Consider the following 18426-nt stretch of genomic DNA (forward strand, 5'->3'; position numbering starts at 1 on the left):
CCACTCAGAGACTCCTGAAATCACCAACTTCAAAGATTAAAGGAAGATAAATCCACGAAGTTGGGGGAAAAACAAGCGCAAAAAGAATGAAACCACCAAAGAACAGAACACCTCTTCTCACCCTCAAGGGAACAAAAAAAGACAGAGGATGAATCTGACGAATTGACAGAAGCAGGCTTCAGAAGGTGGGTAATAACAAACTTCTCTGAGTTAAAAGACCATGTTCTAACCCAATGCATAATCCCATAGTTCTTGGAGGGTTTGTTCATTTTTTTCACTCTTTTTTCTCTACTCTTGCTTTCTTGTTTTGTTTCATTCATTTGATCTTCTGTCCCTGATACCCTTTCTTCTGCTTGATCAATTTTGCTGTTGAAACTTGTGTATGCCTCTCGAAGTCCTCGTGCTGTGTTTTTCAGCTCCATCAAGTCGTCTTTGTTCTTCTCTAAGCTGGCTATTCTAGTTAGCATTTCGTCTAACCTTTTTTCAACGTTCTAGTTTCTTTGCATTGGGTTAGCACAGACCTCAGTGCGTGATGTCCCCTTCCTGTGTCCATGTGTTCTCATTGTTCAACACCAGCCTATGAGTGAGAACATGTGGTGTTTGATTTTTTGTTTTTGTGTCAGTTGAAATGCGGTTACTTTCTATTGAGCGAAAGCACTGAGGGTCAGGGCAGAGTGTAGCACAAGGAATGACACCCCTGTACATGGAAGCGGCTGCTGTTAAAGCGCACGATCAAACATTTCCGGAAATAGGTCAGAATCCATGAGAGGGGAGGTGTCAAGGGTTAGGTTCCTGATTTGGAGACACAGTGATTTGCAGTGTGTGCAGCCCTGATTTGGGGGTCCAGGGAAGTGAGGGCTGAGACCCAGCAGAGGCAAGAGAGTTTTGAGGTGTTATTATGGGTCACGGTGCCTGTGCTTACCTTGGTGATGGGTGAGAGTAAAGGTCAATTAAAAAGCTAGAAAGCAGCGGAAAGTCAGGGTTCTGTATCTGACTGAGGGAAGGAGACCCAGCCCCATCTGACGCATTCTTATCCACCCACTCTCCACCTTTTTTCTCCCCGTCTCCTTCCAAGGGCAGGCTTCCACGCTATGGTGTCTATGCTGCTCTTTTCGATCACAAACAGAGCAGGAAGGAGGTTATCTATGACCAAGTTTCTTCCTCACACTCAGTTTTCTGGTTCTCCTTAGGAATTCTTCTGGAGAATGGGAATATTTTGTTTTATTTCTGCCCTTCAGTAAGATTCCAAACATTCGTTAGTCCGAGGAGACTGACCGCCTCCTGTTGACACAGGGTGATTTACAGCATACATTGTCAAAAACATCGTCAACTTCAGAACAATTCAATGAATTCTTCAGAATTAGAGAAATGAATGTCTCTCAGCTGTCAGTCACGGCTTCAAATCCTCAGGGTGACTAACTTGTCAGGGTGGGGTCAGCCACATGAAGACATCTCATTACAGCTGGTGGCTTTATTCACGGTGGTTCCACTGCTGATATCCAAGCTCCCTGAGAATAGGGATTGTTTATTGCTATAGGTTTTGTTTTCTTTCTTGTCATTGCTGTATCTACAGAGCCCAAACACTGCCTTGAACTGAAGACCAACTGCATGTATGTTTGTTAAATAACATGTGAGTTCACCTACATTGGAATCTCAGAAAGAGTTGTAGATATGAAGTCAAGGTAATAATTTTTTGTTCTGAATTCTGGACATTTTCTGTTCAAGATTCCAAGTTCATTCAATAGAAAATATTACGTAAGAACATTTGCCTTTGCATTTGTTGAGCAAGAGAAGGAGATAGATATAAAAATGTGTATATTACACACACCTCTCCTTGGCCCAAAGTCTTGAGAGCCCAGCTGTTCTCTGCAGCTCCCAATCACTGTTCACCCATCCGTGGTCTGATTCCCGTGGAAAATTCACGTGGGGATATCACAATACAAACACATTGTATAATATCTAGGACAAATTCTTGACCAGAAAATATGGAACAACTTTGCAGAAAATGACATTTTACTTAGGATATAATGGTTAATTTAATTAAGCAGAAAAATATGTCGTACTGTTCACCGTTAAAAGTCTGCCAAATCTATTAATTTTCCCATAGCATTAAATTGAGTCAAATCTCTGTAAAATATGTGAAATCGTTGTATATATAATTTTTGCTGAATTTTTGCTTTTAACATGTCACACATTTTTTTTGAAATTTTTTATTTTTTACTGTTCTCCTGGACAGCCTTTACCTGTCCTTCAACCTAGCTCCTCAGCTGACCCTTTTACTGTGATGCCCACACTGATGGCACAGTGGGCAATTAGATTTTTCTAGAACATACTTTGTGGATGCTGACACCTTTAAAATTTGTATATTTACTTATGTGCACACCCTGTGGATCAAGACTTCTTCTGTAAGTGGAGATCACAGTAATCGTGCATAGCATGACGGAATCAGTGTCCAGGAATCAGACCATGGATCTCTGAATAGTGACGGGTGAGCTGCAGAGACCAGCTGGACCACAGAGTTTTGTGTCCTCCAACCAGCATGGGGAGGCTGTGAGACTGCCTTGTGGTTCATACTCAGATGCTCCGTAGGAACCATCCACTCAAAGAAATCCAGGCCTTGGAGCTAAGGCACTGTGCTCACTGATGAGGACTCAGCAGCCTTTGTATGGTCTCAACAGATGCTTCCTCCCTGGGCCCTCACAGGAAGGAATGCAAATCTACCTCCTCTTCAGACAGCAGTGTGAGCTGAGCTCCAGCCACAGGGCTCAGGGAGGGGCTGAGCAGCCAATGGATGGAAACACATTTGCATGAGCAGCTCCTCCTCTGCAGAGGGTGGCGAGAAAAGGAGGCCGGGGGCAGCCCAGTCCCACCGTGGGTGCATGGGCTGTGTCCACCATGGCCTGGACTCCTCTCCTCCTCCTGATCATCTCTCACTGCACAGGTGGGAACAGACCTCAGAGACCAGGGGCAACCACCCAGCCCGACTCTGGCCCTTCTGGTAAAGATCTCTGAAAAGCTTTACCCTCATCCCTGCCTTTCTCTCACGAGTGTCTGCATTTCCAGGTTCTCTCTCCCAGCCTGTGCTGACTCAGCCAGCCTTTCTCTCTGGATCTCCTGGAGCTTCAGCCAGACTCACCTGCACACTTAGGAGTGACATAAGTGTTGGTGGCAAAGCTATATACTGGTACCAGCAGAAGTCAGAGAGCGCTCCCAGGTATCTCCTGTACTACCACACAGACTCAGATAAGCACCAAGGTGCTGGAGTCCCCAGCCGCTTCTCTGGATCCAAAGATGCCTCTGCCAACGCAGGGCTCTTACTCATCTCTGGGCTCCAGTCTGAAGATGAGGCTGACTATTACTGTATGATTGGGCACAGCAGTGCTTCTCACAGTGACACACACAGATGGGGAAGTGGGACAAAAACCTCACCCTTTCTTGCTCTTGTTCTGTGAAAATTTTCAAATTTTAAAATAACTTGCCTAGACACAAACTGTCTTTGTAAGTACACTCGAGTTGTAAAAGGCTCCTCTCAATTTTGCATTTGTTCTTTCTGAAGTCTCAGAAAATACAAAACAAAACAACACGACCTGATGACACTGAAATACTGTCTTGTTGTCCAAATGTGCTACAACCAGTGTCCAGATCACACGGTCAGCTTTTCCTGCATGGGAGCAGCAGAAACACTGGGCATTCCCATGGAAATGGCTACCTCCCTCCCAGAGAGAGCTCCTAAGTTCGTGACCTAAGTCAGCAGTCATGGATCTTCAGGGCTCCCAGCCCGATTCTTCTACTCCACACAGCCTCCTTGACCAGCTCCAGGCTCCAGCCTGAGGATGAGGCTGATTATCACTGTCACACGGCTGTGCCCAGACTTTATGTCACCAAGGGCTTCAATTCCATGGCGAAGTGAGAGAAAGATCTACCCCCACTCCTCCTGACTGCCCCATCCCTCCTCTATCCCTGTGACCAACACCAGTTCATGCTAGGGCTTCTGCTGTCACCTGTGCTACTGAAAGCAGCGCACGGGTTCAGTGAAAATCACTCCTTTTCTTACTGGTCTCCCAATGCAAACAAATTTAATTTGTTTTTTGAAGCCAAAGAAGCTGCCCATACATGGTGGGTGTGGATGGGGTGGAGACAAGAAGAAAGATGAATCCAGCCTGTGTGACCCAGAGATCCAGGCGTCTTCTACCTGGCCCACAGGTGCCCCCTCCTTTTGGTGCAGCTGTTCTTGTTTCCTGGGCAGCAAAACTGTGGAGAGATGAGTTCTGTCTTTCTTCTTAGATTACACCCTCAAGGATGTTCTGAAGTCTCCGGTATAGCATGTAAGCTCCCCATGGTTCTCGGGAGTCGGTTCTCAGAACCACACATACTCAATTTCCCCTCTTTAATCTCTCAAATCCTGGTTATTCTTGCTCTGTATGTTTTTAAAAATCAATTGTTTGCAATGGCCCTGGATAAACCTGAGTTCTTTGGGCCTAGAGCTTATGGTTCCAACCTCCGTTATCACAGGTGATCTCAATATTCATGAACATTTCCCAACCATCCTGTTATTCTTCACTGTCAGTTATGAAACATTTACCAGATAACCTTGATCAGGGATCAACATGTGTGAGTGTGGCGGGGGGAAAGTCCACCGGGACCCCTTAACCAGGAGTGGAAGAAAGACCTCTAAAGAGGAGGGTCTGTTTGTAGCTATAGTATATTTATATCAAGCCCCATGCCCAGAGCAATTTAAAAACAGACTCAGAAATCTTTATGATGTCAGAGAGTCACAGGAACATAACGAGTGCCAAGCTAACAACGAAGGACAAAGAGAAACCCAGAGTGAGAAGCAAGAGCAGAAGACAGTTTTTCTGGACAACATCCTCTTCTCCTAGCAAAAAAGACACCAAATTCCAGAGCCTGTGCCGTGAGAGTCGGGGAATCTAGCAGTAAAGCCTCACACCGACAATAACTGATAATACTCAGAGCAACTGTGGAAGAGACACAGGTAGAATTTTTTTTTTTTTTGAGACGGAGTTTCGCTCTTGTTACCCAGGCTGGAGTGCAATGGCGCGATCTCGGCTCACCGCAACCTCTGCCTCCTGGGTTCAGGCAATTCTCCTGCCTCAGCCTCCTGAGTCGCTGGGATTACAGGCACGCGCCACCATGCCCAGCTAATTTTTTGTATTTTTAGTAGAGACGGGGTTTCACCATGTTGACCAGGATGGTCTCGATCTCTTGACCTCGTGATCCACCCGCCTCGGCCTCCCAAAGTGCTGGGATTACAGGCTTGAGCCACCGCGCCCGGCCTTACAGGTAGAATTTTTAACAGGTCAGAACTAATGGAGTAATCTGGGGGAATTTTAAGCCTTCAACTTAGTTTTAGATGGTGCTGGATTGATAATGACTCCAGGAACCTGGAAAAAAATCTTGAATGCCCAGTTATAATGAAATATCTGGTAACAATAAGGATGGCACAATACTGTATGTATTGGGCAGCTCAGAGATCAACAGTGACCAAGAGGCAAATGATGTCTCAGCTCAAATCCGTTGGAGAACAACAACCATTCTACTGTCCTGAGTGGTGGCATCAGAAAGATCCATCTGTAATAGTCAGGATGCCCATCCAGGAGAGCTGGGCAGTGTCAGAGGGGCTGGAGGACCTGGGACCTGAGGCCAGCAGGGGGCGCTGTGGGACTGGTCCTGAAACGAAAATACTCTACTGGCTCTCACATACGTGAGCAGGCAGAGTCCCCTCTGAAATGTGATCCTTACTTACTTCACGTTTGATGAAAAAGTGTGATCTGACACCTGTTTGAGAATAAGAGAAAATTTAGGAAGAGACACTGTCAGCCCCATAATTGAGGACTCAGGCAGTTCAATTCTGGAGGCATATTCTTCATGCCCTGGATCTGCCTCCAGTTCAATCACTGAACAAGAAGGTCCTTCGGGGGCAAATATAAGGACTCTGAGGGGCACCCTCACTGTCTTACCCTCCTGGCATGTAAGTACAAGTGTTGGCTCATTCTATTCTTCCTGGCTTGTCTCTTTACTCACTGTGTCCTAGGCCAGCCTGTGCTAGCTCAACTGTCCACAGATCTCTCTCTCTCTGTTCTCTCTGGGTGTGTGTGTGAGTGTGTGTGCATGTGAGTGTGTGTGTGTGTGTATTCAATGATCAAACATTCTCATTCAAAAGTCCAAACCATGTGGCATCATCAGACAGTGCTACCAAATATGAAGAAAAATTTTTCAAGACATAAAATAGAGGGCACGTGGTCCATAGTTATTTCTGATTCCAGAAAAGAATGGCACACAATCAACATGAATAGTAGTAGATGTCGAAACTATGTACAATCTCTTTTTCTCCCATAGACTCAAACTCTCTTTAGCATATTGGCAAGCAGTATCAATGTTCTACTGACAAAATTCTCCCTGACCACCATGAGGAAATTGGACGGACAGCAGGATATTTCGGAAGTCTCTAGAGGAAACGTGACTGTGGGGAGAATACACATAGGAAGTGGTAATGAATTACGTGTCCTGTGCCCCAGCAAAAGTCCTGGGCTGTCAGTGCTTATTTCTGACTCATTGTGGGGGAGAAAGGTGCAATCACAGGACGCACTGCCATTAGACTGCTGAGACCTGATACTGCACCCCACAGTGGGCGGCCTGCATCAATGTGGTTTTTCAGGGATAGAAACAGCCACAGCCAACTCTCACCTGCTCAAGCAGCATCTCCCAGGAGCCAGCATGGGCGGGTCATGCTCTGCTTCTTTCTATACCATGTCCTAGAGCCCTGAGTTCTCCTTCATTCAGTTTTTCAATCTCCACCTTTTCCACTGGTTACCAGGGGCTAGGGGAGTGGGGATAAGAAATAAATGTTTAAAGGATAGAAACTTTCCATTTGGGATGATGAGAAAGCCATGGAAATTAATAATGGTGATGACTGCATCACTTTTTTTTTTTTGAGAATGGGGTCCTGCTCTGTTGCCCAGACTAATGTTCAGTGTTGCAACGATAGCTCACTGCAACCTGACACTCTTGGGCGTAGGCAAGCCTCCCGCCTCAGACTCCTGAGTAGATGGGACTACAGGTGCAACCCACCATGCCGAAAATTGCATTACATTGTGAATGTACTGAACACCACTGAATTCTGCAGTTAAAAGTGATTTAAAATGCAAATGTTATGTTGTGTGTATTTTATGACAAAAATATACTCGTTCAAATGTCAAAATATATAAAATGTTATATTCATAATTTTTTCCTTTTCACACTTATATGTTTATTCTATTCTAACTCATTCCCATCAATTAAAAAAGTACTGTATTTACTGATCATTATAGACTAAACTGTCCATAATTCACATTGAAGCCTTAACCCCCAATGTTACTGTATTGGGAGACAGAGCCTTACAGAGAGTTGTTAAGATGAAATGAGAGTATACGGACCGGTATCCTTATAAGAGGAGGATATTAAAACATGGACGACATAAAATGAGATGAGGACACAGTGAGAAGGTGGTCATCTGCAAGTGTGGACACATCTTCTGTATGCGTTGAATACCAGTTAAAGGGCTCGCCTGTCCTATAACAAAAGTTGGAACAGGTGCCTTGGGAGGGCTCCAGGATGAACTGATCTAGTGACTGCATCCCACTGTGGGACCCCAAACGGAAAGAAGCACTGTGGAGATTCCTGAGACATTAGAAATTGAGCCTGAGAAATTTCCAGGAGACCCACTTGGGCTCCAGGTGAAGCAGGGGCCCAGGGAGACTTTGTCTGAGCCCTCAGTGTGAGGCAGCGCCTGGCCACTAGAGGAAGGCAAACTCTGAATCCTAAGAGACCTGCATTCTTGCTCTGAACCCTGCCCTTGTTAATCACCAGCCCTAGGACAGACCAGATTTGCATGCAAGGTGATGCCCCTGCCCAGTCCTACACTGAAGGAATAAGAGGCTTTGGGGGCTCAGGCGCAGCTGAGAGGTTGGAGAACACAGCATTGCAGCATCTCCGCCATGGCCTGGGCCCCTCTGCTCCTCACCCTCCTCAGTCTCCTCACAGGCCACGGTGAGCAACGGACAGGGCCTCCAGAGGGACCCCCACCTCCCAGCCCCCTGTTCCCCACCCCTGTTCTTCCTCCTTTAACAGCTTATCAGCCACCCACCAAGAGGAGCCCTCATAGGTGTCTGTGTTTCCAGGGTCCCTCTCCCAGCCTGTGCTGACTCAGCCAGCCTCCACATCGGCCTCCCTGGGAGCCTCGGTCACACTCACCTGCACCCTGAGCAGCGGCTACAGTAATTATGCGGTGGACTGGTACCAACAGAGACCAGAGAAGGGTCCCCGGTTTGTGATGCGAGTGGGCACTGGTGGGATTGTAGGATCCAAGGGGGATGGAATCCCTGATCGCTTCTCAGTCTCAGGCTCCAGACTGAATCGGTACCTGACCATCAAGAACATTCAGGAAGAGGATGAGAGTGATTACCACTGTGGGTCAGACCATGGCAGTGGGAGCAGCTTCGTGTAACCCACAGTGACACAGGCAGAGGGGAAGTGAGACAAAAACCTCTGGCTGATCTGCCCTGTCTTTACTTTCTTCCTATTGGCCTCACTCGCAGTTCAGAGGGCTGTCTCCTAACCCTGTATTTAAATGTTTCACCTTCCTAGGCATTTCGGAGTTCTAATTCACAGCAAATGTTCCCTGTGTGCAAATATGTTCTCAGGAGCTTTTGAAACAATAGAGTTTGCACATGATCATTTATGGTTGTTGACACTCACCTGTCCCCTGACGGGATTTAAGTTTCCAGGTTGTAGAGCTGCCCACAGGTGGATTCATAGGGAAATCACTGTCACCAGCGTCAGTACCTTTGTTCATATTCAACATTTGCAAGCTCCCCGTACAATGTTGGCAACTGATAACTTTCCTGGAGACAGAAGGCCTTCACCCTGACTCATAGGGTCACATAATTAATGGACTTCAGCCATCTCCCATCACCTCCATGTGCACAGAGCTCTCGTGGTGCATGTGCTTGGCTGCGCTAGAAAGAGAGAAAGAGACAACTGACACATGTGAAGATAGGAGAATGTGAACCTGCTCTGTGTCTGAGACTGTGGGGAGGCCCCCACTGCCCTCCACAGAATGAATTCCCTCACATGCAGGGAGAGAGCTCTCTGGAATTACTCTGCAGTGCTTTCTGATGACAAATTCCTGAACTGATGTCAAATTTCACAGGTTAAGGGCACAACACCCCCCCCTCACACAAGACTTCCTTCACTGCAGATGCCAGTTCTCAAGCATTAAGCCTGAGGACCCCTGTAGACACCCACGATGGGCCTGTGACCAGCAGAGGCAATGGGTAACTGTCCCAGGCCCTGCCTGAGGACTCCTCACAGCTGGGTGAGCCCCACTGGCCACAGGCTGGCAGAAGCTGAGATGCACCCTGTGCTCACTGATGAGACTCAGCAGCCTGCTGCTCTCAGCGTTCCACAGAGGCCCTAGGGCAGAGTTCTGTGCCTGTTCCCAATAGCTGCTCCCTCCAGGACCCTCCTGGGCCCACACTCAGGGCATCTCCTTCCTCAACCTCCTCTGTCCTCAGATCTCCTCTCAGGCTCCTGAATCGGTGATCAGATAGGAACTGAGCTAGCCGAGAGGGAGGGAGTGGATTTCCACAAACATCTCATTTTCTCTGGGGGCAGGAGGGAAAATAGACAAGCCTGGGGACGATGAACCCCACTGTGAGGTCCAGAGACTGTGTCCATCACGGCCTACTGCCTGAACTCTTCTCATGCTCAAGCCTTGGTCTATGTTTACAGAGTCACTGAAAATACTCCCTTTTCTTACTGGTCTTCCAATGCAAGCAAAATCATTTTGTCCCCAGAAGCACAGTCTTCTGGGTTGCTCGTGGGATGACAAGTAGCACAGAAGTCCAGCATGCATGGCCCCTTCCTGGCTCACTCACGTCCATGCTTTGTGCTTAGTCTTTGCTGGTCACTCCCCGAACTCTGAAACTTCAAGGAAGTTGTGTTTCTGTTTCTGTTGAGATGGTGGTCTTGAGGAGCTCCTGAATTTCTAGGTATAGAGTGACCCGTCCTCTTTAAGGACATGCTGTCAGGCTCATCACTGGTTTACTTTCTCAGGTTTAGGTCAGTTAGTTTTAAACAGTTTCCCTCTGTTTCTTTGGTTGATGTAACATTGGGCAAATATATTCTTATAAACATTATAAACCCTTCCCCCAATAAGCCCTTAAATAAGCTTGTTTGGGTGCCAATTTAGGTAAGAAGTCTTGAGGGCTTGTTCGTTTGTTTCTTTGTTTACTGCAGGAGCAGAGGAGAACCTCCTAAGAAAAGAGAGAAGTTCAGAATATAATACTGTTATTTTTATATGAATCCTCCTACTTTAAAAATTATAACTAGACCTATACCGAAAATATTTTTGAACATATCAGAGTCAGAAGAAAATGAGAAATTTCTGGACTAATATTCAAGGGCAAATGGGAATGCAGAGAAGTAACAAAAAGAAGAAGATAATTTTCCCTGTCAGTTTTATGTTATTTTGTCAGACAGACATCAACAGCTACACCCTCTACAACAACAGCTGATAAAATTAACAGGAGATTCTACCAACAACAACAGCCATGTACAAATCACCCATGAAGGATTATTACCAGGTGAAAAACCCCTGGGAATACTAAGCCTTGATTGGTTAAAAATGGTCATAAACTGGTAATGACCCCGGGCACCTAGTGAAAACAAACTCAAATGGCAGGCAATCCTGAAATATCTGGGAACATAATTGCTGTGACACACACCTTGTATGTAGCTGTCTGGATGTCACTGGTAACCCAAAAGAGTTAATGTCCCAGTCTCTAACACCACAGAGGTGACCTATTCATTCCACTGCCCTGGGAGTGACCTCAGAAAGATCCATGTGCAATGGTCAGGATGTCCTTCCAGGATTGCTGGGTGGTGTTGGAGGGGCTGGAGGAGGTGGGTCCTGAGGCCAGAAGCAGGTGCTGTGAGACTGGTCCTGAGAGGGTGCTCAGCCAGGCCACATAGGAAAATAAGCTACAGGTCTTCACCTACTTAGGCAAGCAGTGACCTCACTGAAGTGGGATTTTTCTGTACCTGGGTGCCCAGGAGCCACCTGAGCACTGGGCTCTAATGCACACCCTTGCTTTCTACGTCATCTTCCGCCCTCGTGAAGTCAGTGTCCAAGCCTGACATCCAGGCAGGGACAGATGGACGGTGGAACAAATCCGCATGAAGAAACTCAAGCTACACAGCTACCTGGGAATGGGACCACAGAAACATGGAGAGGGGAGGGTCTACATGACCACTACTAGATTTCAGCAAGCAGAGCTCCAGAGACTTCCCTGCCATGTCCTGGATTCCTCTCTTCACCCTCCTCACTCATTGTTCAAGGAGTTTCCCCTAGGGGACTGGAGAGAGGACACGACAGGAAGATTGATTTGCATTGCCTTTTGCTCCCACCATCTGGGAACACGGGATCAGTCATCTCTGTCTTTCTACCACCTTCTCACCCCCTTTCCGGAGTCCTGGGCCTGGGCCACATGGTGCTGACTCTGTCATCGACAATGTCTAGGTCTTAAGTTTTTTTTTTTTTTTTTTTTTTTTCCACTCCTACTCATTCTTACCTCCCAAGTCCTCTTTCCCACCTTACCATTCCCTCTGCTCCACAGGCACTAAAGGGTGTTTTATTGCTTCACGATGTTCACGTCAACCAATTTATATACATCATTATTTCTATTTCTGCTGAAGAGCATGTTTTCCCGTTTTATAGCTCATGTTGTGAGGAATTTCATAATTTCATGGGATCTTGTTACATTTCTCCTCAAAATTGCAGTTCCACTGAAGCTACTCCATACAGCTAATGGCTTCCTAGAGCTCCCCGCTTCCCGCCACAACCACTGCTACTGGAGGCAGATAAGAGAGCAAGAGAAATAGAGAGGGAGGGAGGGGGGAGACAGAGGGAGAGAGAGAGAGAGAGAGAATGAATGAATTAGTGTGAGACACAGAACATAGCCCAAACTCATTTTCTCATTCTTGCAAATTAATGAAGCCCCACTCAACAGAAACAATATCAGATTTGATTGAAAATTATGACAATTTATTTATGAACATAGCTGATAATTGCAAAGCTTCCTCAACACATTTGCCATAAAATCCATGTTATACCAAGACAACACCAGGAATAATTTGGACTGAGGCTAGGATTATTTCTGCAATCCTGGATAATGACTGTGGAACATGGAGGGAGCCGGGCTGAAGAGGCACTGAGCCGTAGTCAGATACCCTGATGAAGAAATGTAGGACTGGGCTCCGTAGTGGGTCGTAGGGCACTGAAATTGGTGAGATGTCAGCCCACATCCCTCAGTGTCTGTCTCTGTGTGGCCACGGGTCAGTGTGAGATCCCATCATCTGCCTCTCTCAAGGCCTCTCCTGGGGACAGCAGGATAAACACTGGGACAGGAAAAAAAGGGGAAGCTGATTTGTATAAATAACCTCAGTTAGGTGGTCTGGGGAGACATGAAAAGGCCCCAAGAACAGCAATCCTAGCTGAGAAGCCTGAAGATGCTGAGGTCTCCTGAGTGTCCCCATAGTGGGTGGCCTGGATGATGCTGTTTCTCCGCCTCCTCACTTATGGCTCAGGTCAGGGAAAGGGGCTTTGCATCCATGGGGGTCACACAGAAATCTAAGTGAAGGTGGATCCTCATCGCCATAGCAATAACTGTGTCTCTCTTATGAATTTTAGGGACAGATCCTGAGACCGTGGTGACCCAGGGCCATCACTGTCTGTGTCTACATGAGGGACAGTCATGTGGTCTTAGCTCAGTCAGTCTCTACAGGTCACCACCCCAGCTGATCCAGCAAACACCAGGCTGGGCCCCCCACAAACTTATCTACAGGATGAACAACCGCCCCTCTGGGGTCTCTGATTGCCTTCCAGGGAGACAAACAAAGCTGTCTTCACAGGGGCCCAGAATGAGCATAAGTATTACTATGCACTGTATATGAATAGTGTCATATCCACAATGATTTAAACCTATGCTCGGAGTGCCTTAGCCTTCAACAGCAGGAGATAAAGTGAGATGGTGAAAAAGATAAACACCACAATGGGGAGAGAGTCTCCTTGCCCCACTCTCGACGCAGTGCTTCATTGCCTGGTGTTTTATCTGGTCTCTCCCAGGATGTGGTCCTCTCCCCAGTGTGCCTTTTCCAAGCCTGTGAGTCCTGTCTCCCTCTCTGCCTAGAGTAATGAGAGAAAGAGGCTCTGCTCCAAAATGTATAAACCACAGTGACACTCAAAGACCCGCCACTACCAGGAAGACTCATTTTATTCAAGCAATATTAAAAAACCCATCTTCATTCATAGATTTGTCTATGGAGATCAAAAGCTATTTCATTTAGTGTTGACATTAACTGGGAGCTTCTTAAAAAATGCAATTGCCCATCTTAAATCTACTAAATCAGAAACATTTTTGGTGCCCAATAATCTGTTCTAACAAACTCACCAGAATATGTTTATAAATATTAACATTTGAGAAGAAACTTTATTATCATGAAGTTATTCTGCACATTTGTACCTGAAATGCAGTCAGTATTATATTCTCTGCCTCGGTCACTCCCAATTTCTCATTCAAAAATATAAGAACAGGCCGGGCACGGTGGCTCATGCCTGTAATCCCAGCACTTTGGGAGGCCGAGGCGGGTGGGTCATGAGGTCAAGAGATCGAGACCATCCTGATCAACATGGTGAAACCCCGTGTCTACTAAAAAAACTACAAAAAATTAGCTGGGCATGGTGGTGCGTGCCTGTAATCCCAGCTACTCAGGAGGCTGAGGCAGGAGAATTGCCTGAACCTAGGAGGCGGAGGTTGCGGTGAGCCGAGATCGCGCCATTGCACTCCAGCCTGGGTAACAAGAGTGAAACTCTGTCTCAAAAAGAAAAAAAAAATATATATATATATATATATGAACAGAAACAAATTTAAATTCTCAATCTAATTCAGTGCTGAAAACTATGACTTGATTTTAAACTACAGTGTGAAGATGAGAAAAATTTCCACCAACATAAGTTCTCTAAGTAATAGTTGATGGAGCAGATGAATATTTTTATGTTATTTGAAACCTTCCATGTGGGATTGGTTTCCAGAGACACTCTCACCACTCACTGAGATCACTCACCGGGTACCAGGACATGAAGGGGCAGAGTTGAAAGCTACATCATTAAATGAGTGTTGCCACAGCATGTGGTAGATTGGAGAAACAGTGTGAAAGTGTGATGATTTATTTTTCTGCTGTCTCTATATAAACTAATAATAGAAAAGCAACAGGTTGAGGCAACAAAAAATTTGAAGAAAAAAGAACAGATGAAGTTTGGGTCAACCTGCCATGTCAAGAGCCATGAGAGGCAGAGGTACTTGTAAAAGCTTTCATGAAACAGAGGAGGAAGGGCCTGAACAGCTTTATTTAGAAGATCACCAACAACTCATATGCATGTAAGCACCCTGGAATTTGCCCCATCTTGAAAATCCCTCAACCTCGGCAGCCTAACCTTATAAATGCCAACCCTTATCCTCCACCAAATCCTTCTCAGCCAATCAAGCTGGGTCTATCATCCAGTCTTAAAGCTAAACCAATACTTTCATTGTTTGAAAGAGGTTTAAAAAAAAAAAAAAAGAAAAAAGAAAAGAAAAAAAGAGCATATGGTTTTTCCAATATCTGATTAAACCCCATCTCTACTAAAAATATTTAAAAATGAGCCAGGTGTGGTGGTGTACACCTGTAGTCCCAGCTACTCAGCAGGATGAGGCAGGAGAATTGCTTGAACTCAGGTGGTGGAGGTTTCAGTGAGCCAAGATCATGCCACTGCACTCCAGCCTGGGTAACATAGTGAGAATTGGTCACAAAAGGAAAGAAAGAGGAAGGAAGGAAGGAAGAAAAGAAGGAAAGGAGGGAGAGAGGGGGGAAGAAAAAAGGAAGGAAGGAGAGAGAAAGAAAGAGAGAGAGAAAAGAAAGAAAAGAAAAGAAAAGAAGAAAAGACACTGAGAATTTGGTTTCCCAATGCCATCTGCTCCCAGGTAAACACCAAGAGACCATAAAATATTAGAAAACAGTAAATCCTTTGTATATTTTGGATGTCCCCTCCAAATCTCATGTTGAAGTGTAATCCCTATTGTTGCAGTAGAACCTGGTGAGAGGTGTCCCTGGTGAACCTGGTGGCGTGTCCCTCGTGAATAGCTCAGTGCCATCTCCTCTGGATGAGTGAATTCACAGGAGATCTGGCTGTTAAAAAGTGTGTGGCACCTGCCTTGTTGCTGTTCTTACCATGTGATATACCTGCTTTCACTTCACCTACTACCATAAATAAAATCTCTCTGACGCCTCCCAGAAGCCCAGCAGATGCCAGCACCATACTTGTACAGCCTGCAAAACGGTGAGCCAATTTCTTTTTTTTTTTTTTTTTTGAGAAGGAGTTTCACTCATGTTACCCAGGCTGGAGTGCAATGGCGTGATCTCGGCTCACCGCAACCTCCGCCTCCTGGGTTCAGGCAATTCTCCTGCCTCAGCCTCCTGAGTAGCTGGGATTACAGGCACGCGCCACCATGCCCAGCTAATTTTTTGTATTTTTAGTAGAGACGGGGTTTCACCATGTTGACCAGGATGGTCTCGATCTCTTGACCTCGTGATCCACCCGCCTCGGCCTCCCACAGTGCTGGGATTACAGGCTTGAGCCGCCGCGCCCGGCCCCAATTTCTTTTCTTTACAAATTACACTGTCTCGGGTAGTTCTTTATAGCAATGCAAGAATGGCTTAATACAGACCTCTTTCGCTATTGTGTGAAGATGAGGTTTGTACAATAGATAGAATTGAATGGCTTCTATGATTTTTCTTTCAAAATATATTATTTTTATCAAACATGTTATCTTTATCAAATATCATTGAATTAACTTTTTCTGAACATTTAAAAATCATAATTTAATTTACTTTGACAACGTTATTAAACAGATGGTGAAAAGTTACAGCCTAGTCAAAACTCATTCTCTTACGTTAAAATAATTCAGGTACTGTTAGACGTTTTAACAATATATAAAAATTATTTTTGTTTGACTCATGTTTGTTGTTACTTATATTTAAGTGGTCTATCACTGTCATTTAAAACCTTGTCACAAGTACAATACCAGGTCCACAGGTACAACAATAGCTTCGTTGGTAATTTTTTGTTTGTGTTTTTGAGACAGAGCCCTGCTCTCTTCCTAGGTTGGATTGCAATGGTGCAATCTTGGATTACTGCAGCTTCTGCTCATTGGATTCAAGTGATTCTCCCACCTTGGCCTCCTGAGTAGCTGGGATTTCAGTTGCACTCCACCATGCCTGGCTAATGTTTGTATTTCCAGTAGAGATGGGTTTCATCATGTTGGCAAGGCTATTCTTGAACTCCTGACCTCAAGCAATCCATCCACCTCGGCCTCCCAAAGTGCTAAAATTACAGGCCTGAGCTATTGCACCCAGCCGATAATTTCTGTCAAATATTTACAGTACAAATAGAAATGATCCTCTCAGAAAATACAATGGGAAGCAACAATTCTCAACACTTTTATGAGGCCAGGTCTATCCTGACATTATAAGCAGATAAAGACTTTATGAGAAAAGAAATTAAAACCAATATCCAAAATTCTTCACTATCCAAAACATTGATAGAAAAATATTTACAATTCCATCTAACATTACAGAAAAAAATGGCCAAACTCAGAACTTGAAGTTGCTTTAGCATTTAAAAATTAATGTAACTTACCCTTAAGGAGAATAAATTTTAACATTTAATAATTTTGATAAAAAGTCATTTGAAAACATTCATCCACTCAACCTCTGTGCACTAAAAAAAAAAAAAAACTCCAGAAATTAGGAACACAGGGGAATTTCCTCAACCCAATAAAATACATCTATGAATATCCTGCAGTTAACATCATACTAAATGGTTAGAGACTGGATTGATTTCCCCTGAATCGGATACATGCTCCTGTACGCAACAGATCTTAATATTCCAGAGTTTCTTTTTGCTCTAGAGATGAAAAAAGCATCAGTGTTAGAGAGTAGGAGTGGAGTGTGGCATAATATATTCAAAATCTCTCCTTCCCTAACCGTATCTTCTCATGTTCCTGACTCTCGTTTCAAGCTGGGAATCCAGACGCTGCATTATATCTACTTCGAGAACTACAGCTCCCATGATGGACACCAGGTGACTTGCAACATCTTCTCTGTGAACACTAAAACGCGTTAAGGGTGAGCTTAGAGCACTGCACACAGCTGTGGAATGCTCCTGTAACCCGTGACCGGAGCTTCAGGATCACCATGTGTGAGTACTCCACACCCATAACAACCTAGAAGTGCGTTTAAAGACCCATGAGAGTGAAAATTGCTTGCATGAAGATTCTCACCTCCACTTGTTATAAATGAGAGCTATGGAAGCTCAACCCAGTGGCCAGTAGCTGAAAAGAACACCCTAAGGCTGGTGGGAGGCGTGTCCACCCTAGCATGAAAGCCTCCCCTGTCCTCACTAAGGGCTTATTGCACAGGTCACAGCAGACTTTCTGGGTTAGGAGTGGGGAAGAGAAACACTGATACTGGGTCTCCCATTTCCTGTCTTGGTGATGTTTCTCTTTTCTGGGTTTCCAGAGCCACTTCACAGGCCGTGGTGACTACGTTTAAAATAACGACACCCTTGAAATGCAAACCCAAAATATAGCGTACATTTTATTTCAGCTACACATATGGACTGGTTTTATTTAAATGTCTATATTAGCTCTCACTATTCCATTGTTTAAATAGAACATTTAAAATTTCATTGTACTGCTACTGCCTGGTGATACATTCACCAGTGTAAATATCAACATAACCGTCTTGCTGTTTTTCTCCATCCCCATAAAATTCCCCAAACAAATATTTGTTAAGATTCCAGGGAGTATCCTGCTAGAACTCATGTAGTTATAGACATAATCTGTTTCATTTTTCATTTTGATCAACACAGTTATCTTTTTCCTTAAACTTATTGCTGTTAATTTGTTATATTCTAAATGTCATAACAGATCAAAGATTAATATTTCCTTTTTTATTATTATAAGTTCTGAGATATATATGCAGAACGTGCAGGTTTGTTACATAGGCATACGTGTGCTATGGTGGTTTGCTACATATAAAAATGGATATTTTCTATCATCTTTAGGCCACCCCCAAAACACTCACTACTGAATTTGAAACATAATTTTTCCCTAGAAATTCTAGTTGGGGTGCTTGATACTAAGAGCTATTGCATAGCAGGTTAACCCAAGGACAGACTCCTTTTGCACATAAGCGAAATACTCTGAAGACATTTGCCAGGATTCCCTGCAGACTGGCATTCAGTGTTTGGAAGACAGACTCCTAGGCAAG

General features: G+C 44.9%; 2 gene segments (V, D, J or C); both read left to right on the forward strand.

Annotated features, from left to right (window-relative positions):
• Nucleotides 1–2817: 2817 nt before the first annotated feature.
• Nucleotides 2818–3473, forward strand: LOC116545561. The segment is given in 2 exon segments: nt 2818–2941; nt 3064–3473. Coding segments are annotated over 2 exon segments (435 nt in total).
• A 4458-nt stretch (nt 3474–7931) lies between these two features.
• Nucleotides 7932–8517, forward strand: LOC116545562. The segment is given in 2 exon segments: nt 7932–8046; nt 8178–8517. Coding segments are annotated over 2 exon segments (378 nt in total).
• Nucleotides 8518–18426: the final 9909 nt, after the last annotated feature.

The sequence above is a fragment of the Sapajus apella genome, unplaced genomic scaffold (assembly GCF_009761245.1).
Source record: "Sapajus apella isolate SASKATOON/1434 unplaced genomic scaffold, GSC_monkey_1.0 scaffold288, whole genome shotgun sequence".
NCBI classification, from domain to species: Eukaryota; Metazoa; Chordata; class Mammalia; order Primates; family Cebidae; genus Sapajus; species Sapajus apella.